Genomic DNA, 26,209 nt, shown 5'->3' on the forward strand with positions numbered 1-26,209 from the left:
ACGTTTGTCACTTAAACGGCCTCCTGTGTGTCTGTGCTCAGCTCACTGCTGTCTAGGCTTGCTATGCTGGTGGAGGGTGTGGGCACCTGATCGGCATAGCCCACTGGAGCCCAGAACCCCTGAGCTCAAATGGTCCGCCAGCCTCAGCCTCCCAGTACCTTGGATTACAGGCACGCGCCACCGTGCCCTACCCGAACTCCAGAGCTATGCCAGGGAGAGAAGGAGCGGCTGAACTCACCCCGCCTATGGGAGACACCTAGGGACGAGGCCATGCCAACAGAGCCGGACCCGGGATGCCGAAAAAGGCCTCCACACTCTGGACCCACCAAAAACACACACTCCGACAGTGCAGGTAGAGGGAAACCCAGTGACCACCCTGTTGGACTCAGGGAGCACGGTGACCCTGGCCAGACCGATGATCCTGCAAAAAAAAGGTAACACGGTTACCTGTGCACATGGAGATGCCTGGGAGGTCACAGAGGCCGAGGTACAAATACAAGGCAGGACAGGCACCAGGCAACTACTTGTGGGTGTCATCCCGGACCTCCCAGTGCCGCTGCTCCTGGGAAGAGACTGGCAAGGGTTTCCGACCGGCCCAGCTCCCAAGACCAGTAGGGAACCATGGCGATTGAAGGAGGCACGAGTCCGGCAGACCTACATGGCCCAAGATGAGGGGGACACCACAGCAGAAGGTGAGCCGCATGCATGTACTAACCCGATATAGTCTGTGTTCCAACAGGTGAAACGACAGGGGAATTTTGGGCGGGAGCAGAAGGAGGATGACAGTCTGAAACATTGCTGGGCACAGGTGCGTCAGATCGAAGGGGTCGACCAGAGTCCGGACCAGGGACTCCCCACAACCTACTTCCTGGTCAGGGCAGGCCTGCTGTATCACAGGACCAGCTGCAGAGGGGAAGTCATTGACCTCTTGGTGGTCCCCAAGACAAAGACCCAAATACTGATGCACTTGGCCCATGACCATCCAATCAGGGGCCACCTGGGGGCGCGAAAAACCCTGGAAAAACTGAAGGACCACTTTATCTGGCCGGGAATGGACGCAGAGGTTCGGGGCTTCTGCCAGCAGTGCCCCCAGTGCCAATGCACCGCTCGAGGAAGCCCCCACCAGCGCCCCTCATCCCTCTCCCCATCCTAGGCGTCCCCTTCAAGAGGATTGGCATGGACCTTGTGGGGCCGCTCCTGAAATCCGCCCGGGGTCATGAATACATCCTGATCATCATGGACTATGCCTCCAGGTACACTGAGGTGGCGCCACTACGCAAAGCCACCTCCCGCAACATTACTAAAGAACTGGTGGTCCTGTTCAGCCACGTGGGAATCCTGAAGGACATATTGACAGACCAAGGTACGCCCTTTGTATCGAAACTAATGTCTGATCTGTGTCAGCTGTTGCAGGTAAAACACCTGAAGGTGTCCATCTACCACCCTCAGACTGATGGGCTCATCGAACGGTTTAACCAAACCCTGAAACGGTTGCTGCGCCGGGTGGTAGATGAGGAAGGGAGGAACTGGGACCTCCTCTTGCCCTACATCCTCTTTGCCATCTGGGAGTGCCCACAAGCATCCACGGGCTTCACACCCTTCGAGCTCCTCTTTGGACGGCGACCTCGAGGACTACTGGATGTGGCCCGGGAAGCGCGGGAAGAACAGCCCTCACCATACCGCTTGGTCATCGACTTCGTACAGGAGATGCAAGAGAGGATCGACTGAGTGGCCCCGATCATACAGGAACATATGCAAGCCACCCAGGAGGAACAGAAAAGAGCATACAGCCGCATGACGCAACCACGGGAGTTCCATCCTGGAAATCGGGTACTCCTGCTAGTTCCAAACAGCTCCTATAAGTTCCTGGCCCGATTGCAAGGCCCATATACAGTCCTCGAGAGGAACTATCGCCTGGAGCAGCCCGGTAGGCGAGCGGAAACAAAAACATACCAAGTACACCTGCTGAAGAAGTGGATCGAGCCTGCTCCAGTATTGTCGGCGTTCGCTACCCTAGACACAGATCACAATGAAGGCGCCTTGGTCCCGCAGGGTGAAGACCTCACCCCCATACAAAGACAGGAGCTGACTGAGTTGGTGGACCAGTTCACCGATGTCTTTTCTACTTTCCCCGGGATGATGCAGCTGGTCCACCATGAGATTAAGACCCGTCCGGGAGTGGTGGTAAAACAGTGGCCCTATCATATCCTGGAGGCCTGCCGCAAGGCTATCGAGGAGGAGGTTGGCCAGATGCTGTGGGACAACATCACAGAGGAGTCCGCCAGCCCTTGGTCCAGCCCCATCGTGGTTGTGCCAAACCTGACGGAAGTATTAGCCTCTGCCGGAAGGCCGGGCTGACAGCCAACCCAAAAAAGTGTCACCTAGGGCTGACCAAGGCACAGTACCTAGGATACCGGATTGGCCGTGGCCTACTAAAACCACAAGTGAACAAAATCAAGGCGATTAAAGACTGCCCATGGCCTACATCTAAAAGACAGTTAGGTGCCTTCTTGGGGTTGGTGGGGGTATTACTGCAGATTCATGCCTAACTTCTCCTCTGTAGCCTTCCCCTCTCTGATCTCACAAAGGAGGGCCAACTGGACCGGGTGAAATGGTCTGCAGAGGCGGAGCAGGCGTTCCAAGCCCTGAAAGAGGCTCTTACCAGCGCCCCAGTACTACATGACCCAGACTTCACCTTTCCGTTCACAGTGCACATGGATGCATCAGAGACCAGGCTGGGTGCCGTCCTCTTGCAGACTTTCAATGGAGAAGAAAACTCGGTCCTCTATATGAGCATGAAGCTGTCCCTAGCTGAGCGGGAATATGCCACCATGGAGAGAGAGGCCCTGGCAATAAAGTGGGCCATTAAGGAGCTGCGCTATTATCTGGCTGGTCGACACTTCACTCTGGTGACAGACCACGCACCACTGCAGTGGATGGCCAAGGCCAAGGACACTAATGCCAGGGTAACACCATGGTTCCTTTCATTGCAGGACTTCTCTTTCCAGGTTCAACACCGGGCAGGAGCTCAACATGGGAACGCAGATAGCCTCTCATGACATGACGCACTGTGGGCCAAAACCCAGCAGCAGTAGGCTCGGAGCTGGGGGGGGGGACTGTGACGACAGGCTGGTGGCTGGCGCACAAAAGAGAAAGAGTGCTCCTCCTGCAACTGCCGCTATGGTGAAGAAAGGACGGCTCTGCTTTAGCGCCACCAATGTTTTGGACAGCCGGAGAGCGCGTGGCTGCGAGGTGGGGCCGCTGACACACACACGGCTGGCAGCTAATCATCAGCACGGCCGCTCTCCACCATCTAGCAGCCGCCTGGAGAGTATAAAAGGGCCAACCTCCACTGGCAAAGGGAGAGAGGGTTCCCGAAACGTGATTAATGATTTGCTTTGTGTCCCTTACAGAAGATTCCGATGAGACAGAGGATTTCACCCCCTGGCTGCACCCACAGAGCTCCCTGACTGCCGAACGGGATCTCAGCCGCACTGGAAGCCCCCAGCATGCCCTCTGCAGCCCCGAGGACGACACCAACGCCTGAGCACGTCATATCACTGCAATTCCTTTCCACCCACATGCTCACAGAAGTAAATAAAATATCTACGTTTGTCTCTTAAACAGCCTCCTGTGTGTCTGTGCTCAGCTCACCACTGTCTAGGTTTGGTACACAAGGTGTTTCAGCCTGCAGACCCTTCCCTCACAGGATGTTTTCTTGTTTTTGCACCATTCTGTGTAAACTCTAGACATAGTTGTGTGTGAAATTCCCAGCAGTTTCTGAAATATTCAAATCAGCACATTTGGCACCCACAACCATGCTACGGTTAAAGTCACAGAGATCACATTTTCTCCCCATTCTGATGTTTGATGTGACCATTAACTCATTAACTGAAGCTCATTTGCATGATTTTATGTACTGTGCTGCTGCATCCTGATTGAATAACTGCATAAATAAGCAGGTGTACAGGTGTTCCTATTAAAATGACTAGTCCCTACGATAGTATTGGAATGGCAAGGCAAATCTTTTGTTTTTGCTACACACTGAAGACATTTGGGTTTGAGAGCAAAAGTTGAACATGAGACAATGGATCAAAATTTCACCTTTCATTTCCTAATATTTACATTTAGATGTACATCTTAGAACATGGGACATTTGGTTGCAGGCAACCCAATTTTTAGGTGAGTAAAAGTATTGGAACAGATAGTGTTAAAGTAATTGAAATTAAATAGCACTTAATATTTGGTTGCATATACCTTTTTTGCAATAGTATATCAAGTCGGCCCACTGACACAACCAAACTGTTGCATTCTTCTTTTGTGGTGCTTTTTCAGGTTTGTACTGCAGTTCCCTTTCAGCTGTTTGTTTTGGGGTATTTCTCCCTTCAGTTTGCTATTCAGGAGGTAAAATGCATGCTCAGCTGATTTAGAGTCTGGTGACTGACTTTGAATTGCCAGTCTAAAACCTTCCACATTTTTCCCCTGATGAAGAGCATTTGTTGTGTTGGCAGTGTGTTTTGGGCCATGACACTACCTCTACTGTGCTTTACCAATGAGCGTGTATGGTTTGGATCCTGAGCGGATAGTTTCTTTTGCCACTCTTTGGCCTTTCCAACACGAGTTCTAATTCAACTTCACACCCAACATAAACAACACCCACTATTATAGGACAGAGTTAGGGTGCAATCTATTCTATGTAGCATAAGAATCATGAGAAACACTGTTTGCAGCAATGTTTATAGAATTCATAAGCTTAATAAGAAAATAGATTGTCTTAAATGTGACTTGAAGTTTCCAATCTTCTTTTAGTTTAAGTGCTGTATTCGAATCCATGAACTTTAATTTTGACTTTTTTTTTCATGGAAGTCACTAAAAACAAAAGGCTAACAAGACCAAAAGAACCATTTCACATTTTCATTCCCATCTTAAAAAAGTTGTCACCATACCCAGTGATTTAGAACTAACTTTCACTGGGGTCTCTGTGTTATTCAAAGGCCTTACATTTATTTATTTATCCACAAAGAATTTACTATGATGATTGATGTTTGGTGAAATGCGACAAATCTCTCACTGAGACGGCTCATTGAGGAATACGAGAATATTACGCGCAGTGTCTGCGAAGTCCAGTGAGCCTCTCACTGAGACGGATCAGTGAGGAATAAATAAGTTTCTTTCAATTGATCCTTATGTTAGTCATGTGTCAATAATTCACATTAGAATGAGCCCTGACAGAAAACACCATAGGCAAGGTTATGATAGCCCATAATCACAATTGAGGTGACTAGGCTTCCCACATGGAGGCAAACCTTACCACATAATCAAAGAAAATATTCTTACCTCTACCTGAGAATCCCACTTCTGACACCAGTAAACTGTTAGAAAATCTTTTGATGATGTAGAAAATATGAAATTGATGAGAATGAAAGGAACTATCACACTGCTACAGCTATATCCTGTTTCGAGCGCTCGGGAGAGTTGCATACACGCCCACACACTCAAGGTCAGATAGCAAAGTCTCTCAGTTTATTCAAGAAGACAAGAGTATGTATATCAGACACAAATCATCAGACAGTCATGTGCCTCAGCAACAGTGTGGTCATCAGTCAAGGTAAAAAAAACGGCGGGGCCATGGGTACAGCTTCTTTAAAAAAAAAAAAAAAAGACAACAGCTTTCAATATGTATTCATCTGTTCCCAAAAAGTAAACTAACATTTAGAAACCAAGTGTTAAAAGTACACCTGTCCTACTTCCACAGTCATTAAGAGAGTAATTTTCAGCCAGGTTTTACTAATGAAATGCACAAGAGTAGTTAATCATCAAGAAGGGTGACTACTTCTATAAAAGCAGAACTTTTGGCAGCTTGGTGTTCTGGAACACTCAGGTCTGTGTCTACTTCATGCTAAGAAGAAAGGACATCAACCACGACCTGAATTGAAGCGATTGTTCAATTCAATTCTATTCATTTTTATTTGTATAGCGCTTTTGACAATGGGCATTGTCATAAAGCAGCTTTACAGAAATATATATATTCAGGATATAAGTTTTAAATTGATAAATTTATCCCTAATGAGCAAGCCAGAGAAAATGGTGGCAAGGAAAAACTCTCTGAGGTAATATGAGGAAGAAACCTTTAGAGGAACCAGGCTCAAAAGGGAATCCATTATCACTGGATGACAACAGATTATTTGCAATTATAAATAATCCCCTTCTATAACCATATATTGCATGGTCAAAAAATGCAATTGTGTATCCAGGAAAATCATAACAGGAAACTATATTACAGAACTTTTCATGGCAATTGTCCTAGAGTCCTAAAGTAAATATAAAAGTCCTAAAGCTGTCGTAGCAAAACTGTTCATATCAGTTGCAGTTCAAATCCACCTTCATGATTTTTAAGTGGTACCATCTTCAGTAGTCTTATTGATCTTTAGGCTGTGGGGTCATCCTCAACACAGCGAGTGATTTCTAAGTGATGAGAACTCGGAAGTAAGGCATCAGGATGGATCAGGTAGGTCCGTACAGCAGGAGGGGTCAGACTGTTGCTGTTCATCAATCAGGGAAGGGTTATAAGGCCATCTCCAAAGAATTTGAAACTCACCATTCTACAGTGAGAAGGATTGGTTACAGATGAAGAGCCTTAAAGACAGTTGCCAGTCTTCCCAGGAGTTGCTATCCCAACAAACTCAGTTTAAGGTCAGACCATTTAATGCTCAGAGATATAAAAAACTCCATGAACTACATCATGTGACCGACAGGCCTCTGTAAGCACATTAAATGTTTACGTTCATGACACAAACAGAAAAAGACTGAACAAGTATGGCTTTCATGGAAGGGTGCCTTCTCTCCAAAAAGAATATAGCAGCATGATTAGGTTTGCAAAATTGCATCTGAACAAATCACAAACGTTCTGGAGCAACATGCTTTAGACTGATATCAAGTTGGAGATGTTTGGTCCTCATGCACAGGACCATTTTTGGTGAAAACCAAACACAGCATATCACCACAAACACCTAAAACCAATTGTCAAGCACGCTGGTGGAGAGGTGATGATTTGGGCTTTTTATTTTATTTTATTTTAAGTTCATTGTTGTCTCAATAACTGCAAGATTCCCACGTCCTGTAACCACATTGAGACAACAATGAACTTCTTATAAATAAATAAAAAAGCCCAAATCATCACCTCCCTTCAATTTCCCTCTCTCCCATTGTCATTGTCTCTGTCTCTCTGTAGGTGCGGGAGCTGCAGATTCGTCTACAGAGTGTCCAGCCTGGTGGGGGACAGTCCAGTCCTGGTCGTGTGACCCCTGCTGGGCGATCCATTAACCCGAGCACAGGCGAGCTCAGCACCAGCAGCAGCAGCAATGACATCCCTGTAGCAAAGGTCTCTCTCTCTCGCGCGCTCTCTCTCTCTCTCTCTCTCTCTCTCTCTCTCTCTCTCTCACACACACACACACACACACACACACACACACACACACACACACACACACACACACACACACACACACACACACACAGAGACAGTAGGCTTGAGCTGGGAGGACAGAGCTGTAATCACACAATGGTTCACTTCACTGTGGTATGCACTGTAACTGTTCTCTTCCCCCTTATTCTTTTGCTTAAAATACTTTGTCCTTGGCCCATAAGTGCAACACACATTAACAAATCAAAAACACCAAAGCAAATTCAAACATTCACAACAGCAAAACCAAAAATACATCAATTCCAACTAGATGTGGAAATGCAAGGTGCCATGTGGGAATGCAAGGCCAGTGAGACGTTCTACAGTGCTAGGTGCAAAGTCAGTCAGCTAGCTGCACCACCTCAGTCATCTTTTTCACGCTTGCCATGAACATTGTTCCTACAAGGCTTAGAGAAGCTCATCTCCTGGGTAAGGTTGAATTTTAAAGCAACAAAGTCAAGGTCCCTTGTGCTGAAAAAGGAAAAGGGTATCACTTTATAATACTATTCAACAATGTATATGCTGCACCATGTCTTCTGCAGAATTACTAGATAACTAGGCACTTTTGTAATAACTACTTATTAATTAGTGATCGCATTGACATTAATTTCCTATGACCAATCCTAACTTCTTCTTCAAAACTCCTACCTTAATATACCTCAACCTATTCCAACACATCAGTCTATAAAATATAAACACTTATGAGTTATTATAGGTCTCGTCAGAGTTGCACAGGGTCGGTGTGTTGTTTTTATTTAGCCAATCAAGATCTAAAGTGAGAAACAGACAACAACCTACAAACATACAATGTAGCAATGAGTAACAAATATTCTCCATTAACATACTTTTAATTTTTTGTAAATAATTTTCTTTTATATAAGAAACATTAGTGATGAATTACCATGTGTAATACTGTTCCACATCATTAACTGCTGAAGAACACAGTAGCACTTCAGTCATTAGCAATGAATTTCTGTGTGTTTCACTTTACAATACTGTTCCACGTTTTCATTAACTACTGAAAAACAACACAGTAAAACTTGTCATTAGTAATAAGTTTGACATCATTGTTTAAATTCACTTACGTTATTGTTTAAAGGGAACCTCGACTATGAAGACTTGTATGGCTGATTAGATTAATGCTGACAGCCGCTATATAAATCCGCTATACAAAAACACTCGATGTCAGGTTTTTTTTTTTTTTATTAATAATAAAAATCCTTTCACTTCGTAGGTCGCCATTGCTGTTTACGTCGCAATGCATTCTGGGAAGTGACGTCAAATGGTTGCAACGGTCTTGATTCTCTAGCAACCTTACAGAGATATAAACATGTCTTTAGCCTTTTCAATTTGAACCCGAGCATAACATAAGTGAGGAGGCTAATATAGAAGACTTTACTCAAAATGTTCATCAAAATGTTCATCAAAATGAAGATGATCAGAGAAGTGAGGAGGCAAGAGTTGGTGGTGTCTGTGTATTAACTGCATGTCTATGCCAACCGAGAGTGTTTGTTGTTCAAGGTAAGTTATTGTTAATATGGATTAATCTATGATTTTATGATTAAATGTATTCTAATATCAATATTTAGAGATTATCAACCATCTCGCATCATATACTTTCTTGTTAAAATTCCGAAGGCCAGCGAGCTGTTATGAGCAAATCTATGCTATCTACACAGCTATTGTGTGTATGAAGGTACTCATACCGTTGGAAAGCTAAGATTCTTGTGATTCAATTGATATAAACCATTTTGAGATACAATCACAACAGTAGCTACAATCAATGTCTCTGTCAGACCACCGATATACAAACAAACATCTACAAAACGGAGGCAACTCGCCTCATATGAAGCCTCATAGTAATCCACTGATTCATAACATCCTGACAAAAACTTTTTACACTGGCAAACAATTCAATTATGTAAAAATATTTAGTTCACCTTTCAAAAGAGACCAAAACGATGCATGTACCCCAAATGGTTCAAGAACAGCTTTAATTTAACTTTGGAAATGCCTTGGCTAGGCATTTTAGGCTAATTTTACAGGAGCTTCACATTATGAGAATATACAGAAAAACACACTAACAAGATGCTTACGGGTTTGATTATATTTACAGATATCCCCTGTATCACAGCACACAAGAACTAGAAAATTACAGCTAAAAGCAGCACAGTGTGGTGTTCTTTTCCTGCTGCGGGGGCTACAGTAGTAGCTAATTTTTTTGAGTGCTCAAGTGCAACCATTTTATATCATCGTCTCCGAGTGCATTGTGCATGTCACATAATGGCGGCCTCAATAGGTTAAAATATGTATTAAACATTAAGGATTTTTTAAATAATTAACATATTCCATGTGTTTCTAACAACTTATTTTATAAGTTGTACATAAAAGAATGCCCTCAAACATCAATAAACTGAAGCAATGAAGAGTGGGCCAAAATTTTTTTAGAACGATGTGAGAGACTGATAAACTCCTACAGAAAATATTTTCTTCAAGTTATTGTTGCTAAAGGTTGTTCTACATGTTACTGAATAGATTGTACTTATTTTTAGTTGGTTTCCATCCATGCATCCACTCATTTTCCATACCACTTATCCTACACAGGGTCATGGGGGAGCATGGAGCCTATACCAGGGAACTCAGGGTACAGGGCATGGAACACCCTGGACAGGGTGCCAGCCCATTGAAGGGCACAACTGCACACACAATCACACACAATGGACAATATGGAAATGCACATCAGCCTAGAAAGCATGTCTTTCTGGACACTGCACACACATGGCAGAGGTGGGTTTGTTTATATATAATATATATATTTCACAAACTTTCAAGCACCTGTGTGTGTGTGTGTGTGTGTATATATGTATGTATATATATATATATATATATAAACACACACACACACACACATATACATACACAATATCTCACAAAGTGAGTACACCCCTCACATTTTTGTAAATATTTGATTATATCTTTTCATGTGACAACACTGAAGAAATGGCACTTTACTACAATGTAGTGAGTGTACAGCTTGTGTAACAGTGTAAATTTGCTGTCCCCTCAAAATAACTCAACACACAGCCATTAATGTCTAAACTTCTGGCAACAAAAGTGAGTACATCCCTAAATGAAAATGTCCAAATTGGACCCCAAGTGTCAATATTTTGTGTGGCCACCATTATTTTCCAGCACTGCCTTAACTCTTTTGGGCATGGAGTTCACCAAAGCTTCCCTGGTTGCCACTGGAGTCCTCTTCCACTCCTCCATGATGACGTCACAGAGCTGGTGGATGTTGGAGACCTTGTGCTCCTCCACCTTCCGTTTGAGGATGCCCCACAAATTCTCAGTAGGGTTTAGGTCTGGAGACATGCTTGGCCAGTCCATCAACTTCACCCTCAGCTTCTTTAGCAAGGCAGTGGTCGTTATCATGCTGGAATACTGCCCTGCGGCCCAGTCTCCGAAGGGAGGGGCTCATGCTCTGCTTCAGTATGTCACAGTACATGTTGGCATTCATGGTTTCCTCAATGAACTGTAGCTCCCCAGTGCTGGGAGCACTCATGCAGCCCCAGACCATGACACTCCCACCACCATGCTTGAGGCAAGACACACTTGTCTTTGTACTCCTCACCTGGTTGCCGCCACATATGCTTGACACCATCTGAACCAAATAAGTTTATCTTTTTCTCATCAGACCACAGGACCACCTGTAATCCATGTCCTTAGTCTGCTTGTCTTCAGCAAACTGTTTGCGCGCTTTCTTGTGCATCATCTTTAGAAGAGGCTTCCTTCTGGGATGACAGCCATGCAGACCAATTTGATGCAGTGTGCGGTGTATGGTCTGAGCACTGACAGACTGACCCCCCACCCCTTCAACCTCTGCAGCAATGCTGGTAGCACTCGTACGTCTATTTCCCAAAGACGACCTCTAGATATGACACTGAGCACCTGCACGCAACTTCTTTGGTCGACCATGGCGAGGCCTGTTGTGAGTGGAAACTGTCCTGTTAGTGTCAGGGTCTTGGCAATCATCTTATAGCCTAGGCCATCTTTATGTAGAGCAACAATTCTTTTTTTCAGATCCTCAGAGTTTTTTGCCATGAGGTGCCATGTTGAACTTCTAGTGACCAGTATGAGGGAGTGTGAGAGCGATGACACCAAATTTAACACAACTGCTCCCCATTCACACCTGAGATCTTGTAACACTAACAAGTCACATGACACCGGGGAGGGAAAATGGCTAATTGGGCCCAATTTGGACATTTTCAATTAGGGGTGTACTCACTTTTGTTGCCAGCGGTTGAGACATTAATGGTTAGTGTTGAGTTACTTTGAGTGGACAGCAAATTTACACTGTTATACAAGCTGAACACTCACTACTTTACATTGTAGCAAAGTGTCATTTCTTCAGTGTTGTCACATGAAAAGATATCATCAAATATTTACAAAAATGTGAGGGGTGTACTCACTTTTGTGAGATACTGTGTGTGTGTGTGTGTGTGTGTGTGTGTGTGTGTATATATATAAAATCATCCTGGGGAAAAAGAAAGTACTGAACTGTATTCCCTGACAGGAAGGAAGCATCATATATTCCACTTGCAAATGTATGAATGGTCCTGCAGGTGCTGGTCTGTGGGTAGTCAGATCTCACCAGCAGCTTTGTTGTAAGCTTGGCACAACATACAGTGCCGCACCATATCAAATGGATCAATATGCATCAATATAGAACTTAATATTCCACTATGTTGAAGAAAACTGATGGACCATGCGCTGGACACCCTAGACTGTGGATTTTTGCGCCAAATATGGCAACAATGCCTCAGGGGCCACATGTTTCCCCCTTTAGTCCAGATGCCAGCAGACTCCAGACGCACACCCTGGTCCATCCAGGACCAGACCTCTAATTCAGGAGTATCAGAATACATCTGCAGCAGTGGGGAGGGGAACCTGTTTGACATCATCAGAGAAGTGATCACCTTGTTCACTCTCATCTTGAGTATCAAATATTGCAGTCATCATTAAGGATGAGGGATTGGTGATTTAAGCCTATTGAACGTGACTGTTAGGAGCTGTTAGAGCAGCCATCCAGTTGTTCCTTCTCTGGGTAGTGACAGCAATCAAACAAGCTGCCAGACAACTGGGAAAAGATAACATGAGAGCAACATACAGTGATTTGATTTGATCACGACTGGAGCATGTCACGTATCATGACGTAACGGAGATAAGGTAGGATGCAATCGCAGTATGAACAGGTTTATTTAAGAGAGAGACAGGCAGACAAATCCAAAACGTGATCCACAAACGTAATCCAGTAACATGCAAAGTTCAGGCGATCGGCAAACAGGCATAAAGGGGCGAGGCAGGAATCAAGGTCGCGGTCATGGAAATACAGGGTCGAGAAACAAAACAAGAAACATGAACAATAGCGCGGGACTGGTAGCGGAGAAACCAGCGTGAACAAAACTAACGAACCTAAACATGAACCAGGAAACATGACATGAACTATGACTATGGTTATCTATCGTAAGGACTCTAAACTAAGTGACTATAACTCATTAAATAGTCCGCGCTGTGTGCTGGGAGGCGCGCGGTATTTATACTAACATATTCAGTGTCGTAATAGCTGACGGCTGAGGGCAATTCAGACACACGTGAAACAATAGCCAATGACAGAACGGGGAGGAGACATAACAGAAACATAAACAAATGCACGTGTCGAAATGTCACGATTGTCCTCAAGGGAAAAGCAGGTGCTCGCGCACCTGCTCGTGCACGCGGGCTCACATGCTCCACGGCGCGCTGCTTAAAGGGGAACTTGTGACAGAGCAGAGGCAGTAATAGCTACATAACTGTAATGACAAAGGAAGGTCTCATTAAAAGGAATCCAAAATCATTAGTATCAATCAAGAAATTACATTCATGATCATTCACCAAGATATTTACATACAGCCTGTTGTCTAATTGATGTGTGATTTGCTGGAAATATGCTAACAGCAGACATTTCTAAAAAGAGACTGAGGTTTGGGAGGTATGCTGTAGCAACTGTATTGCCTGCTCCATTGCCTCTGGTGAGATGGCTCTGTCCCATGAGTCTGGCTGAGCTGCACCAGAATTTTGAACACATTTCATGCCACTCTGCTTAAGATAAGCTCATTTCCTGATATTGAAAATCACAAAATCCATGAGGACCCCAGGAACATCAAGGATGATGTGTCCCAGCATTCAGAAGTCTACAGAAGTCTACAGTAAGCCTGTCAGTAACCATTGTAATTTTAAGACAGCTTTATGCCACCAATGGAACTATAATATAATGGCATAGTTTTTGGTAATATACTTTAAATTTAGTCAATATTTTGTTGTCAGATTTATTCATTTATCTCACTAAAATGGTAATGAATATTAGTCAACAGCATTTTAGTGTATGAGAAAATGCAACCAAAGATACACACACACATATACACACACACACACACACACACACACATATATATATATATATATATGTATATATATATGTATATATATGTGTGTGTGTACATATTAAGTTTTATACAATATTATACATATTAAGTTCAAGTTCACTTATGTATTCACATCATTTTGTGAAAAGGCAAGTTTTAACATTATGTTTATGTTGTTTATATGTCTGATTAATTCATATGTGTATAGGATGTGTTCGGGTGAGTTAATTTACCCACTAGTAAAGCGCTTTTGTTTAGCGATGTTCATTTACTGTTCAGCTTCAGTGGGTCAATCCCCGACATTATTGACTATGACAGGATTATTTGAAACACCAGAACTCTTCTTTCTAGATATTGTTATTGTATTGTTAATATCTTGAGTGGTGTTGTTTTTTCAACAGTACAATTGAATTAAAATCTGTACTAGTACTTGTTACACATCTTAAATTTGAGTGCAATTGAATTGCATTGGAATGTGCATTTTTATCTTAAAATCAACATTCGAATGTTAATTTGACAGCCCTAGAACAGACGAAAGGACAGAAGCAGTGTTGTTTGTTAACTCCCCAGAACGAACAACAACTGAAATAAGCTATGAACGTGCCTGGAAAAACATCACAAAAGAAGAATGCAACAGCTTCGTAATAATCAGTGGACTGCTGGCTTGACCCTAACCCTGCAGTTATTGGAAGCAAGGGATATGTAACCATATTAAGTGTTATTTACTTGAATTTTACTTTAAATATTATCTGAGCCTACAGTTTTGTTCAACTAAAAATTTGGTGGCCTGACACCAAAAGTGCATTAATACTGATCTATAGTATCATATTCATCTTTTGATTTCAAACCCCAATTTTTTCAGTGTAGCTTAAAAATAAAAATTGGCCTTGCCATTCTAATACTTTTGGATTGGATGGTTCAGCTCCAATATACTATGGTAAACAGCTAAGATAACAAAACTTTGTCGATGTCGAAATACTATTGAACCTGACTGTGCATATTACTGTACAATCCATTTACTATATAAGTCCTTTTTTGTATGTCTTGCAGGTGGCAGAGAGAGTAAAGCTTTCCAAAACCCGGTCAGAGTCATCATCAATGGAGAGAGCCGTGCTGGGCTCAGAGATTAGCAGTGTTGAGGTAAGGTGAAAGGCAGAGGGTTTGGGTGCCAGTCTAAAGGGAGAGAGGGGTTGGGTGTCACTCTAGAGAGCCAGAGGCTCGTCTAAAGGGAACGAGTTATTTAATTCACACTATGGTTCATTTATACTGTTGTTTGAGAGAGGGGTAGAGAGACCATGGCCTTTCTTAACATGCTTTACTTTGGGGAGAGTCTCGAAGGGGAAACTGTCTAAAGGGAGAGAGGGGGCAGATGTCAGTCCAAAGGGAGGGGGTTGGGTACCAGTCTAAAGGGAAAGATGGGTGAATGCTATTCTATAGAGAGAGGAATTGCATGCCAGTCTAAAGAGAGAGAGGGATTGAGGTGACAGTCTAAAGGAGATAGGAGTTGGCTGCCATTGTAAAGAGTGTGTTTGGGTGCGAGTCTAAACAGAGAGAGTTTTTGAGTGCCAAGCTAAATAGAGAGAGGGGTTGTGTGCCATTCTAAAGAGAGAGAGGGGTTGGGTGCCAGTCTACAGGAACAGACGAGCAGGATGTCATTCTAAAGAGAAAGGGCTTGGTTTCCAGTCAAAAGTGCGAGAGTCTACAGGAGTCTACAGTCTACGGGACCACATATTCAAATACAGTGGGGGAAATAAGTGTTGAATGCATCATTATTTTCAGTAAATATATTTCCAATGAGGCTATTCACATTAAATTTTCACCAGACATCAGTATTAACTCAAGAAATCCACACATATAAAGAAATCCAAACATTAAAAGTATTGAACACGCTAAGAATAAGCAGTTCTCCAAGGCAAGGTAAGGCAAGGAACCAGCTGAAATCCGTAAGTAATTATACCTCCTATCTGTGCAAATTAATATCAGGTGGTTCAGTAAATTGATGGTCTATAAGAAGGCTTTTTCATTACCAAGGTGTCACACAAGAAACATCTCATGATGGGTAAAAGCAAAGAGCTCACCCAAGACCTTCACAACCTTATTGCTGCAAAACATATTGATGGAATTAGATACAGATGTATTTCAAAACTTCTGAATCCTCCAGTACACACCATTGGGGCCATTATCCGCAACGGCAAGCAACATCAGTCCATCATCAACCGGCCATGTACAGGAGCTCCTCACAAGATTTCTGACCAGGGAGTCAGAAGAGTAGCCCAAGAGCCAAGGACCACTCAGAAAGAGCTCCAGAAACACTTGTAGGCAGCAGGTGCCATCATCACAGAGAAAACAATAGGCAATGCACTCCACTGCTCACGCTCACTGCGTTACTCCATTACTAAAGAAAGGGCATGAAGAAGCTTGTTTGCTACAACTCATTTGGACAAGCCTATGAAATACTGGGTGAGTGTAGTCTGGTCAGATGAGAGCAAAATTGAACATTTTGGCTGTCATACTACACAACATGTTTGGAGAAGAAATGGCACTGCACATCACCCTTAAACTTGAGACTTCGTATAATTGAAGGAATGATGAATGGAGCCCCTTACCAGGAGATTCTTAAGAAGAATCTGCTGCCATCCACCAGGATGATGATGATGAGACGTGGGTGGACCTTCCGGCAGGAAAACGATCCAAAGCATACAGCAAAGAAAACTCTCAATTGGTTTCAGAGAAAAAAAAAAAATCAATGTGTTAGAATAGCCCAGTCAATCATCTGACTTGAATCCATTTGAACAAGTCAATATGTTTAGAAGAATGGGCCAAAATCACACCTGAATATTGCGGCCGATTTAATTTCTTCATACAGGAAGCATCTTGAAGCTGTCATTACAGACAAACGCTTCTCCACTAAGCATTAAATAAATTTCACTTAGCATGTTCAATGTCCTGTGTCATTCTGCCTTATTACATATAACTTCATTTATGGACTTTAATGTTTGGATTTCGTTATATGTGTGGATTTCTTGAGTTAATACCAAAGTCTGGTGAAAATTTCATGTGAATAGCCTCATTGGAATTATATTTACTGAAAAAAATGTTGACACATCCAGTACTTATTTCCCCCACTATTTGCAATGCATTTAACTTACCTCCAGAATGATCAGACCTTTGACTGATTCACACCATGGGTCCTTTGTACGCTTGTGTTTGAGAGTGGGGTGCATTCAAAACACACTTTACTTTGGGGAATGTCTCTGTGAGGAAATGAGCCACTTAAGGGCCTTAGAGGGGTGTAGAAGAATCACAGAGTAATGTGGCTCAGTTAAGGTGCTTTGTGTGAATCACAGCCATGCAGGTGTGTATATATCTTGACATATATTTTATCGCAAATTTGGATTTTAATTGAGCTTGGAGGCGAAACGTGAAACGTGGTTTCCAAAATTAGTGTACAACATCATGTCATTAGACTGTACACTCTCATCACACTGATAGTAGTTAAGCCAGTGTGTTATGAGTTTGTTTGGGCACAAACCAATTTTTTATTCTTCTTGCCCAGTTGCTATTTTTGTGGTCAAAAATTAGCTATACTAATATGGCTGGAGCAGCACAACAAGAGATGTGACATTCAAAATCTGCTAGCCAAGTGTTTAAAAAAAAATTTTTTTTTAAAAATCCAGTTAGGTCCACAAACTCCTTTTTAGTAGTTTCCAGTCTTTATGCAAAGCTTTTAAATCCTGAATGCAAAAACTGAATGCAACAGACTGAATTAATTAACCATAACAAATAGTTACTAAATATAGTTACTCAGAATATAGCTAATTCATAGCAAGACTTATTAAATACTAAAGATACGTACATATACAAATGACTCCCGTAAAAGCACACATGAAGGCACATACTAGTAATGCCCCAGTTCACAAAATTTAAGAGCCTCTGTGAGAGAGCTTTCATGTTTTATGCTTGTGCCATGATAATGAAAATAGTCTAGAGTCTCTCTCTCTTTGTGTGTGTGTGTGCAGGTGTCCAATAATTTAGCGGAGCATCTGGCACACTCTCTGCAGGACTGTTCTAACATCCAGGAGATCTTCCAGACACTTTACTCTCATGGCTCGGTCATCTCAGATAACAGAACCCAGGAGTTTGAGGTTGAGACAGAGCGACTAAACAGGTTCAGGGCACAAACACACATTCCTTCCACAACTGTATACTAGAGAAGTGAGTGTGTTGAAAGGATCTTTAGTATGAGCACTACTAGATTTAACTATGGGGGGCATATGGGGTAACAACACCTGAGGAAGAACACAAACACTTACAAGTAAGGGACCTAATTTCCACAATTTACATACGAGTTAATGTACTACCTTTCTTTGCCAAAGATAATCATAATTGAAAAAACAGCATTCCCAATACCATTATGGGATAACAATAGAAACACATTATAAACACTTTTTCTCAAAGTACAGTCAAGGAATTAATAAGAACACTGAGTAAATAAAAATGATTAACAAAAAAAAATGCATCAGTAAATGAATGACTGTATGGGGAATTATGCCATCTTGGTCTTCTGGTTCAGAGTTTCTACCTTCTGCCCCTTTTGGTTTTACATGACATAGAAGGGCTGTTGGACAATCAAAGAGAGATTACCAGCACTTCATCTGATTGCCTTTATCATCTGTATATTATTTAAGCAAATGTTTTGTCAATTGAGATGGTTCTCCTGCAGGAAATTCACATGGGCCCCTACCTTTCCTCTCCAAAGGGCATGCCTTCAGGAGTAAGCAAATGGCACGTTTTGTGACCCAAAGGCACTTAAACCAACCAGACATCACCTACTGGTCCTAAGAAATGCCTAAGCAAGTTAGAGGGATAGAAGGAAAGCAACACTCAAAACATATCAGTTTAATAAAAATACTAATATTAAAAGTAAAGTCCCTTATTGTGCAGCACCTGGAAAAGACTGGGCAATTGCTTAATCACCAACCTGATAAATGAATTTCAAAATATTCTTCTTTCTTATTATTTTTTTGCAGAATCCTTATGCATGTTAGTAGCATTAAGAAGTTGTTTAATTCTTTGCACGATCAACAAACTCTATTTCCCAGAACACATCGCGTCCTTCAAGCATGGCTGCTGTGAACTACAAATCCCAGAGACCACCACTGCTAATTTGTTCCCAGTCACTTCTAAGACAGACACAACTGTTTTCCATTTCACAATCACCACACACTTTAATGAGACTTTGGTTCATTCACAAATTGTGAAGTAAAAGCTGAGCTAGTGCAACTGACTATCAGTGGTGTCTTTCAAAACACAACAGGATCCAGCTCTAATTATCAGGGGGAACCATAATCATGGCATCTCCCATTAGAAGGTGAGGCACCAAGAGAATGCCACTGATTGAGAGTCTCAGCTTCTTTAAGTAAATAAAGGAAGAGAAAATCAGCAAGAACAGGAGATAGTAGGGCAAACAAAAGGGTCAGAACCACAACAAAAATTGCTAATGTCAATTTAAAAGACCTCTCCGTGTCAGAAGGAAGACGTGTGAACAAAATGTCCTTTATCTGTGATAATGTAGTCTGCACAGTTGTGTGTGGAGCCTTGAATTTTGAGATGCATAACTAAGTGGTATTGTGAGCTACAACAGGGAGTTGAGCAAGAGCAAATTCCCATTTAGCATGTTGCTGTTTAGAGATTGCCACTTGAGGTCAGTGTTATTAAAGAGGGACAGGCCCACAATTGTAGCCCACAATAGAAACCCAAGCTTTGAGGGCCCAATCTGCACAGTACAGTGCCAATGAACAGGGAAATTGTCCCTTCATAGGAGCAGGTATAAGAGCTCAATAACATCATGAGGACCATCATCTTGAATTTGGGATGAAACAGTTTTCACACAACTGTTAATAATTGTAGATCGTAATCACTGCACTTTGGACAATAATAATTGGGACTTTATGCCGCCAGAGATCCGGTGTTCTCCGCCGAGCGGAGAGCTCACCAACCACCCACTGAGATGGCGCAGATGGTGTAGGCACAGACAGCAGAAGAGGGGCAAGAAAGAGGGGTTACAGGCTAAGTCTTTTTTTCGCTAACACCCAGCCGCTTCACAACAAAATGGACGAGTTACGACTGTGGATTACTTCGCACAATTCGGATTACTCCGCAATGGTCATAGCAGAGGCTTGGCTGGATAGAACACCCTGAAAACTGAATCAAGCTGGTGGGTTGTACCCTCTTCAGAGTGTATAGGACTAATCATTCTGGTAAGAGCAGAGGAGGGGGACTTTGTATTTACACTAACAACAGATTGTGTGTAGATTCAACGGTCAAAGATAGCCACTGCTCCAGATATTGAGTTCCTGATGTACAGTGTAGACCTTTCTACTTACCTAGTGAGTTTACTTCAGTTGCTATAACAGCTGTCTACGTACCACCACAAGCTAACGCTAGGTTAGCCATAGAGAAGCTACACCACTCCATTAGCCAGTATCTGTCGGCACAACCAGACAGCACTGTTATAGTAGCAGTGGACTTTAATCATGCCAACTTGAAGTCTGTTCTGCCCAGATTCCATAAGTATGTAAACTTAAAGACAAGAGAAAAGAACACATTAGATCAAGTCTACTGAAACATAACACATGCCTATAATGCCAGCCCTCTGCCACATCCAGGGCTCTCAGATCATCTGTCTCTGTCCCTGAATCCAGCATATGTACCACTCAGCTGTAGACAGCGACCAGTCATGAAGACAGTCAAAATATGGACTAAGGAAGACACCTCAGCCCTGCAGAACTGGGGAATTTTTGCTTGAGGGACAGACCTGGAGGGGCACACATCAGCTGTCCTGTCATATATAAACTTTTGTGCTGAGAATGTGTCTGAAACGAAAGCTGTTAAAGTGTTCCCTAACCAGAAATCATGGTTCAACAGCAAGGTGAGGACCCTGGTCAGAGCACGGGATTCAGCATTTAAATCTGGTGACCTGCAAGCCTATAAAGAGGCACAGAGAAGCCTGAGGAGGGGCATCAGAGAGGCCAAGCGCAGGTATAAGCAGCACATAGAGGAACACTTTACTAGTAATTACTACAGATTTATGTGGCAGGAGATAAGTCTCTCACTGGCTACAAGGACAGCTACAAGGTCACAAATTCCACAAACAGCACACTGCCAGACATTCTAAACCTTTTTATCTCTCGTTTAAACCACTGGAATAGAGAGGCTGGCATTCATTCTGTACTACCAGAAAAGGACGATCACATTCAGCTGCACCATCATCAGGTCAGATTTACCCAGTACAGAGTCAACACGAGGAAAGAAGCTGGTCCAGATGGAGTTACCGGAAGGATCCTCAAGGCCTGTGCAGACCAGTTAGCAAGAGTATTTACTACCATCTTTAACCTCTCACTACTAAAGTCTGAATTTCCCACCTGCTTTAAGTCAACTACAATTATTCTGTTACCAAAGAAAAGTACAGTGAACTGCCTTAATGACTATCGCCCAGTTGCTCTAACTCCCATTATCACCAAATGTTTTGAGAGACTCATCATTTCTCACATCAAAGCTGCCATCGCTGCTGACCTTGACCATCATCAGTCTGCATGCCGTGCAAACAGATCGACAGGGGATGTAGTCATCATAGCTCTCCATATAGCCCTTACACACCTGGACCAGGAACAAACCTATGTAAGAATGCTGTTTGTGGATTTCAGTTCATACAGTTATTCCCCATAAACTGGTTCAAAAACTGAGCAACTTGGGCTTAGGCAATTCACTGTGTACATGGATTCTGGACTTCCTCAGTAACAGACCCCCGAACGTCAGGGTGGGAGATCACACATAATCTACTCAGACCCTGAACACTGGCACACCACAGGGGTGTGTCCTCAGCCCCATCATTTACTCCCTCTTTACCCAATACTGCTCACCCATTCACTCTACTAACACCATAGTCAAATTTGCTGATGATACCACCATTGTAGGGCTGATATCGGAGAACAATGAGACTGCCTACAGGGAGGAGGTTCAGCATATGATAGAATGGTGTTCTTGGACTTAATGTTACAAAAACCAAGGAAATGATGGTGGACTTTAGAATATCTAAGCACATTGAGCACTCTGCCCTCTGTATACATGGGGAGTAGGTTTAGAGGGTAGACAGCTTTAAGTTCCTTGGTGTGCACATCTCGGCTCATCAGGTCAGGAAGGCCCAACAGACGCTTTACTTCCTTAGGTAGTTAAAGCACATTCCCCTCCATCATAACCTGCTGACCTAAGCAACTTCTATCGAGCAGCTATAGAGAGCCTCCTGACCTACTGCTGCACGATGTGGTTCACCAGCTGCACAGAGGAGAATAGGAAGGACCTGCAGCAAGTGGTAAGGACGGCAGTGTGTGTCATTGGTACGGCACTACCTACCCTCAAAAACACTTACACTGGCCGACTCCAAAAGAAAGCCAGTTGCATTGCAATAGACCACACTCACACTGGACATCACCTGTTCTCCCCTCTGCCCTCTGGGAAGAGATACAGATTATTCGGGACCAAAACCAACAGATTATAGAACAGTTTCCTCCCATAGGCAATCAAATGCATAAATACTCCCCTTCCTCTGATACCTAAGACTGAGGTGCAATAAACCATGCAATACAACCCCCCCATTTACAGGCCCTGGGGGTCTGTAAATAATTAGCAGAAAATGCTAGGTTTTTATGTGATGCCTAGATTATCATTATAAATAACTGTGACATCTAGTCCTCTGCCAGTTAGATGGGGCTGACAAACTTCTGCAATGTTACTCTTTGTAACCTCTGATTGACAATGCTACGATGATATGAAAAAGTATTTGCTCCGGTCCTGATTTCTTCTGTTTTTGTGTACATCTCATACTAAATTGTTTCAGGGGTGAAAGGCAAAAACCACTGCTAACATTAAGACTCATCTGAATTTTGCCAAAACACACCTTGATGATCCTCAAACCTTTTGGGAGTATGCTCTGTGGACTGATGAGTCAAAAGTGGAACTTCTTGGAACACAGGGGTCCTGTTAATTCTGGCATAAGGCCAGATTATGGATATGGATTATGTAGCAAGACAATGATCCAAAGCATAGGAGTAAGTCCTAGTCCTAGAGGTTAATGAAAGTCTGATCTCCAGGTATCGGAAGCATTGGTTGGAGTTATTGCTGCTAAAGGTGGCACGACCAAATTTTAAGTTTAAGGGGGAAGTTAGTATTTCACATTGATGATATGTGTTGGATGTTTTTTTTTTTTGCTTCAATGAAAATAAATAAATAAATAAAAACGATGTGTTTACTCAGATTACCTTTGTTTTATGCTGTATTTCATTTGAAGATCTTAAACTATTTAGTATGAGATATAGACAAAAACAGAAGAAATCATGATGGGGCAAATACTTCTTCGCAGCACCGTATGTGGAAAAACTACCTTTGAAAACCTATGCATGCCTAAGACCCTAATATTACCTGCTAGGTCTGGTGCCCTGGCTAGTATACACCTAACTAGTGCTGCTGGTGCCCTAATTAATTTCACGTGCCTTTCAGGTTTCTCAGCAGGTGCTGAGGAGAGTAAACCTGTGAGACATGTGAAGCAGAGAGGAGTGGTGCTCCTGTGCAGCCTTAACATTAGCTTTGGTTTTGCAGTTATGCTGCCGAGCCATCACCCATTTGCCCTGCTGTGAGGGAAGGAGGTGGAGGATTGCCTAAGGCATCCAGACTTTCCCCAACAGAAGCTACAGTGTTCTGGAAGCACACCTCTAATGCTGTAATCTTCACAGTCAGTGAGCTAACTAATATACACCTAACTAACATACACCAGTGGTACTTGAAAGTTTGTGAACCCTTTGCAAAAATACAGTGGGGGAAATAATTATTGGACATGTCAACAGTTTTTTCAATAAATATATTTCCAATGAGGCTATTCACATGAAATTTTCACCAGACATCAGTATTAAATAAAAAAAATCTGGAAATATTTATAATTCACAACGTTAAAGTCCATAAATAAAGTTATGTGTAATAAAGTGGAATGACACAGAAAAAAGTATTGAACACGCTAAGAAAAAGCAGTTCTCCAAGGCAAGGAACCAGCTGAAATCCATAAGTAATTATACCCCCTATTTGTGCAAATTAATATTGGCTGGGTTAGTAAATTGATGGTCTATAAAAATAGGCTTTTCTTTACCAAGGTGTCACACATGAAACATTTCATGATGGCTAAAAGCAAAGAGCTCTCCCAAGAACATCGCAGCCTTATTGTTGCGAAACATATTGATGGAATTGGATACAGACGTATTTCAAATCCTCCAGTAAGCACCATTGGGGCCATTATCCACAAGTGGAAGCAACATCACTGTCATCAACCAGCCATGCACAGGAGCTCCTCAAAAGATTTCTGACCAGGGAATCAGAAGAATTGTCAGAAAAGTAGCCCAAGGGCGAAGGACCACTCTGAAAGAGCTCCAGAAACACTTGGAGGCAGCAGGTACAATCATCACAGAGAAAACAATACGCAATGCACTCCACTGCTCACCCTCACCTGCAAGACTCCATTACTAAAGAAAAGTCATGTCGAAGCTCATTTAAAGTTTGCTACAACTCATTTGGACAAGCCTATGAAATACTGGGAGAGTGTAGTCTGGTCAGACGAGAGCAAAATTGAACTTTTTGGCTGTCATACTACACACCATGTTTGGAGAAGAAATGGCACTGCACATCCCCCTTAAAACACTATACCAGCAGTGAAGTTTGGAGGTGGAAGCATTATGGTGGTTGGTTGTTTTTCATCGCATGGTACTGGCAGACTTCATATAATTGGAAAAAGGATGAATGGATCCCTTTACTGGAAGATTCTTGAGAAGAATCTGCTGCCATCCACCAAAATAATGAAGATGAGACATGGGTGGACCTTCCAGCAGGACAACAGTCCAAAGCATACAGCATAAGAAACTCTCAATTGTTTTCAGAGAAAAAAAATCAAGGTGTTAGAATGGCCCAGTCAGTCACCTGACTTGAATCCAATTGAAAAAGATTTAAAGACAATATGTTTAGAAGAATGGGCCAAAATCCCACCAATTAATTTCTTCATACTGGAATTGTCTTGAAGCTGTCATTACAAACAAAGGCTTCTCCACTATGTATTTAATAAATTTCAGTTAGTGTGTTAGTTTTTTTCTGTGTCATTCCACTTTATAACACACAACTTTATTTATGGATTTTAATGTTGTGAATTCTTAATATTTGCAGATTTCTTGAGTTAATACTGATGTCTGGTGAAAATTTCATGTGAATAGCCTCATTGGATATATATTAACTGGAAGAAATGTTGATGCGTCCGATATCTATTTCCCCCACTGTATGACTGTACCAAACTTTATGATCTCAGTGGAAATAAGGAAGCCAGAAGCAAGCTTTGGCCGGGGAGCCATCCGGCCTGGCACCGAGTGCCACCACCCACGCCAAGAGAGGAAATCTGCCACTGCCATCTGCGTCCCCGGCCTGTGGATTAGCTCAAACTTAAATGGTGATGGAGCCACTGGAGCAGGGCACGTTCCAAACAAAGGGTGAAGGCCGGTCCCAACAGATTGTATTGGAGGGTGAGGACCCCCATTTGATGGCCAGACATTCCTTTTCTATCATGCTTTACTTAGTCTCTAGCACGGAAAGCTTGCAGCTGATGTACAGCATGGGGCACTCCTCCCCCTTCAATGAGATCAGTCAGCAGGCTGGTGACATCTGAATAATTAGGCACAAACCTCTGATAATAGCCAGCCAGCCCCAAAACTGTCTCACCTCCTTTTTGGTCTTGGGTCTTGGGCAGGCTGCAATCGCTGTGGTCTTATTTATTTGGGTCTCAGCAATCTCAGAACAGCTCTCAGGTGCTGCATATGCAGCATGCTGACAGAGGATTCTGTCCATGAGTCACGGGATCATCATGGGGGCCCCGAACAGCCTAAAAGGAAGGGTCACGAAATGGTGTAACCTAAATGGAATGGGAAAGGCTGTTTTTTCATATGACATTGGAGTCAAGGGGATCTGCCAATATCCCTTTGTTAAATCTAGTGTAGAATAAAAGCGAGCCGCAATTAACCAATCGAGCAGCTTGCCAATGAGAGGCATTGGCTATGCATTGAATTTAGACACCACGTTGACTTTTCTAAGACCCACACAAAAATCCCATCAGTTTCTGGCACTAAAACCACTGGGCTGCTCCAGTCACTGTGGGACTCCTCAATTACACCCATGTCGAGCATAGTCTTGAGCTCATCCCGAATTC

General features: G+C 42.8%; 1 protein-coding gene across 4 annotated transcripts in view; it reads left to right on the forward strand.

The window, feature by feature from the left end:
* Window positions 1-26,209, forward strand: part of mcc (MCC regulator of WNT signaling pathway) — a 155,665-nt gene that overhangs the window by 79,860 nt on the left and 49,596 nt on the right. For all 4 annotated transcript variants that reach the window (XM_053618037.1, XM_053618035.1, XM_053618039.1 and 1 more), the window contains 3 exons: window positions 7,232-7,381; window positions 14,974-15,063; window positions 17,943-18,091. In XM_053618037.1, the coding sequence (XP_053474012.1) occupies window positions 7,232-7,381; window positions 14,974-15,063; window positions 17,943-18,091 (389 nt within the window). The remainder of the gene's footprint in view (window positions 1-7,231; window positions 7,382-14,973; window positions 15,064-17,942; window positions 18,092-26,209) is intronic.

This window comes from Ictalurus furcatus, chromosome 28 (genome assembly GCF_023375685.1).
Source record: "Ictalurus furcatus strain D&B chromosome 28, Billie_1.0, whole genome shotgun sequence".
Taxonomy (NCBI): Eukaryota; Metazoa; Chordata; class Actinopteri; order Siluriformes; family Ictaluridae; genus Ictalurus; species Ictalurus furcatus.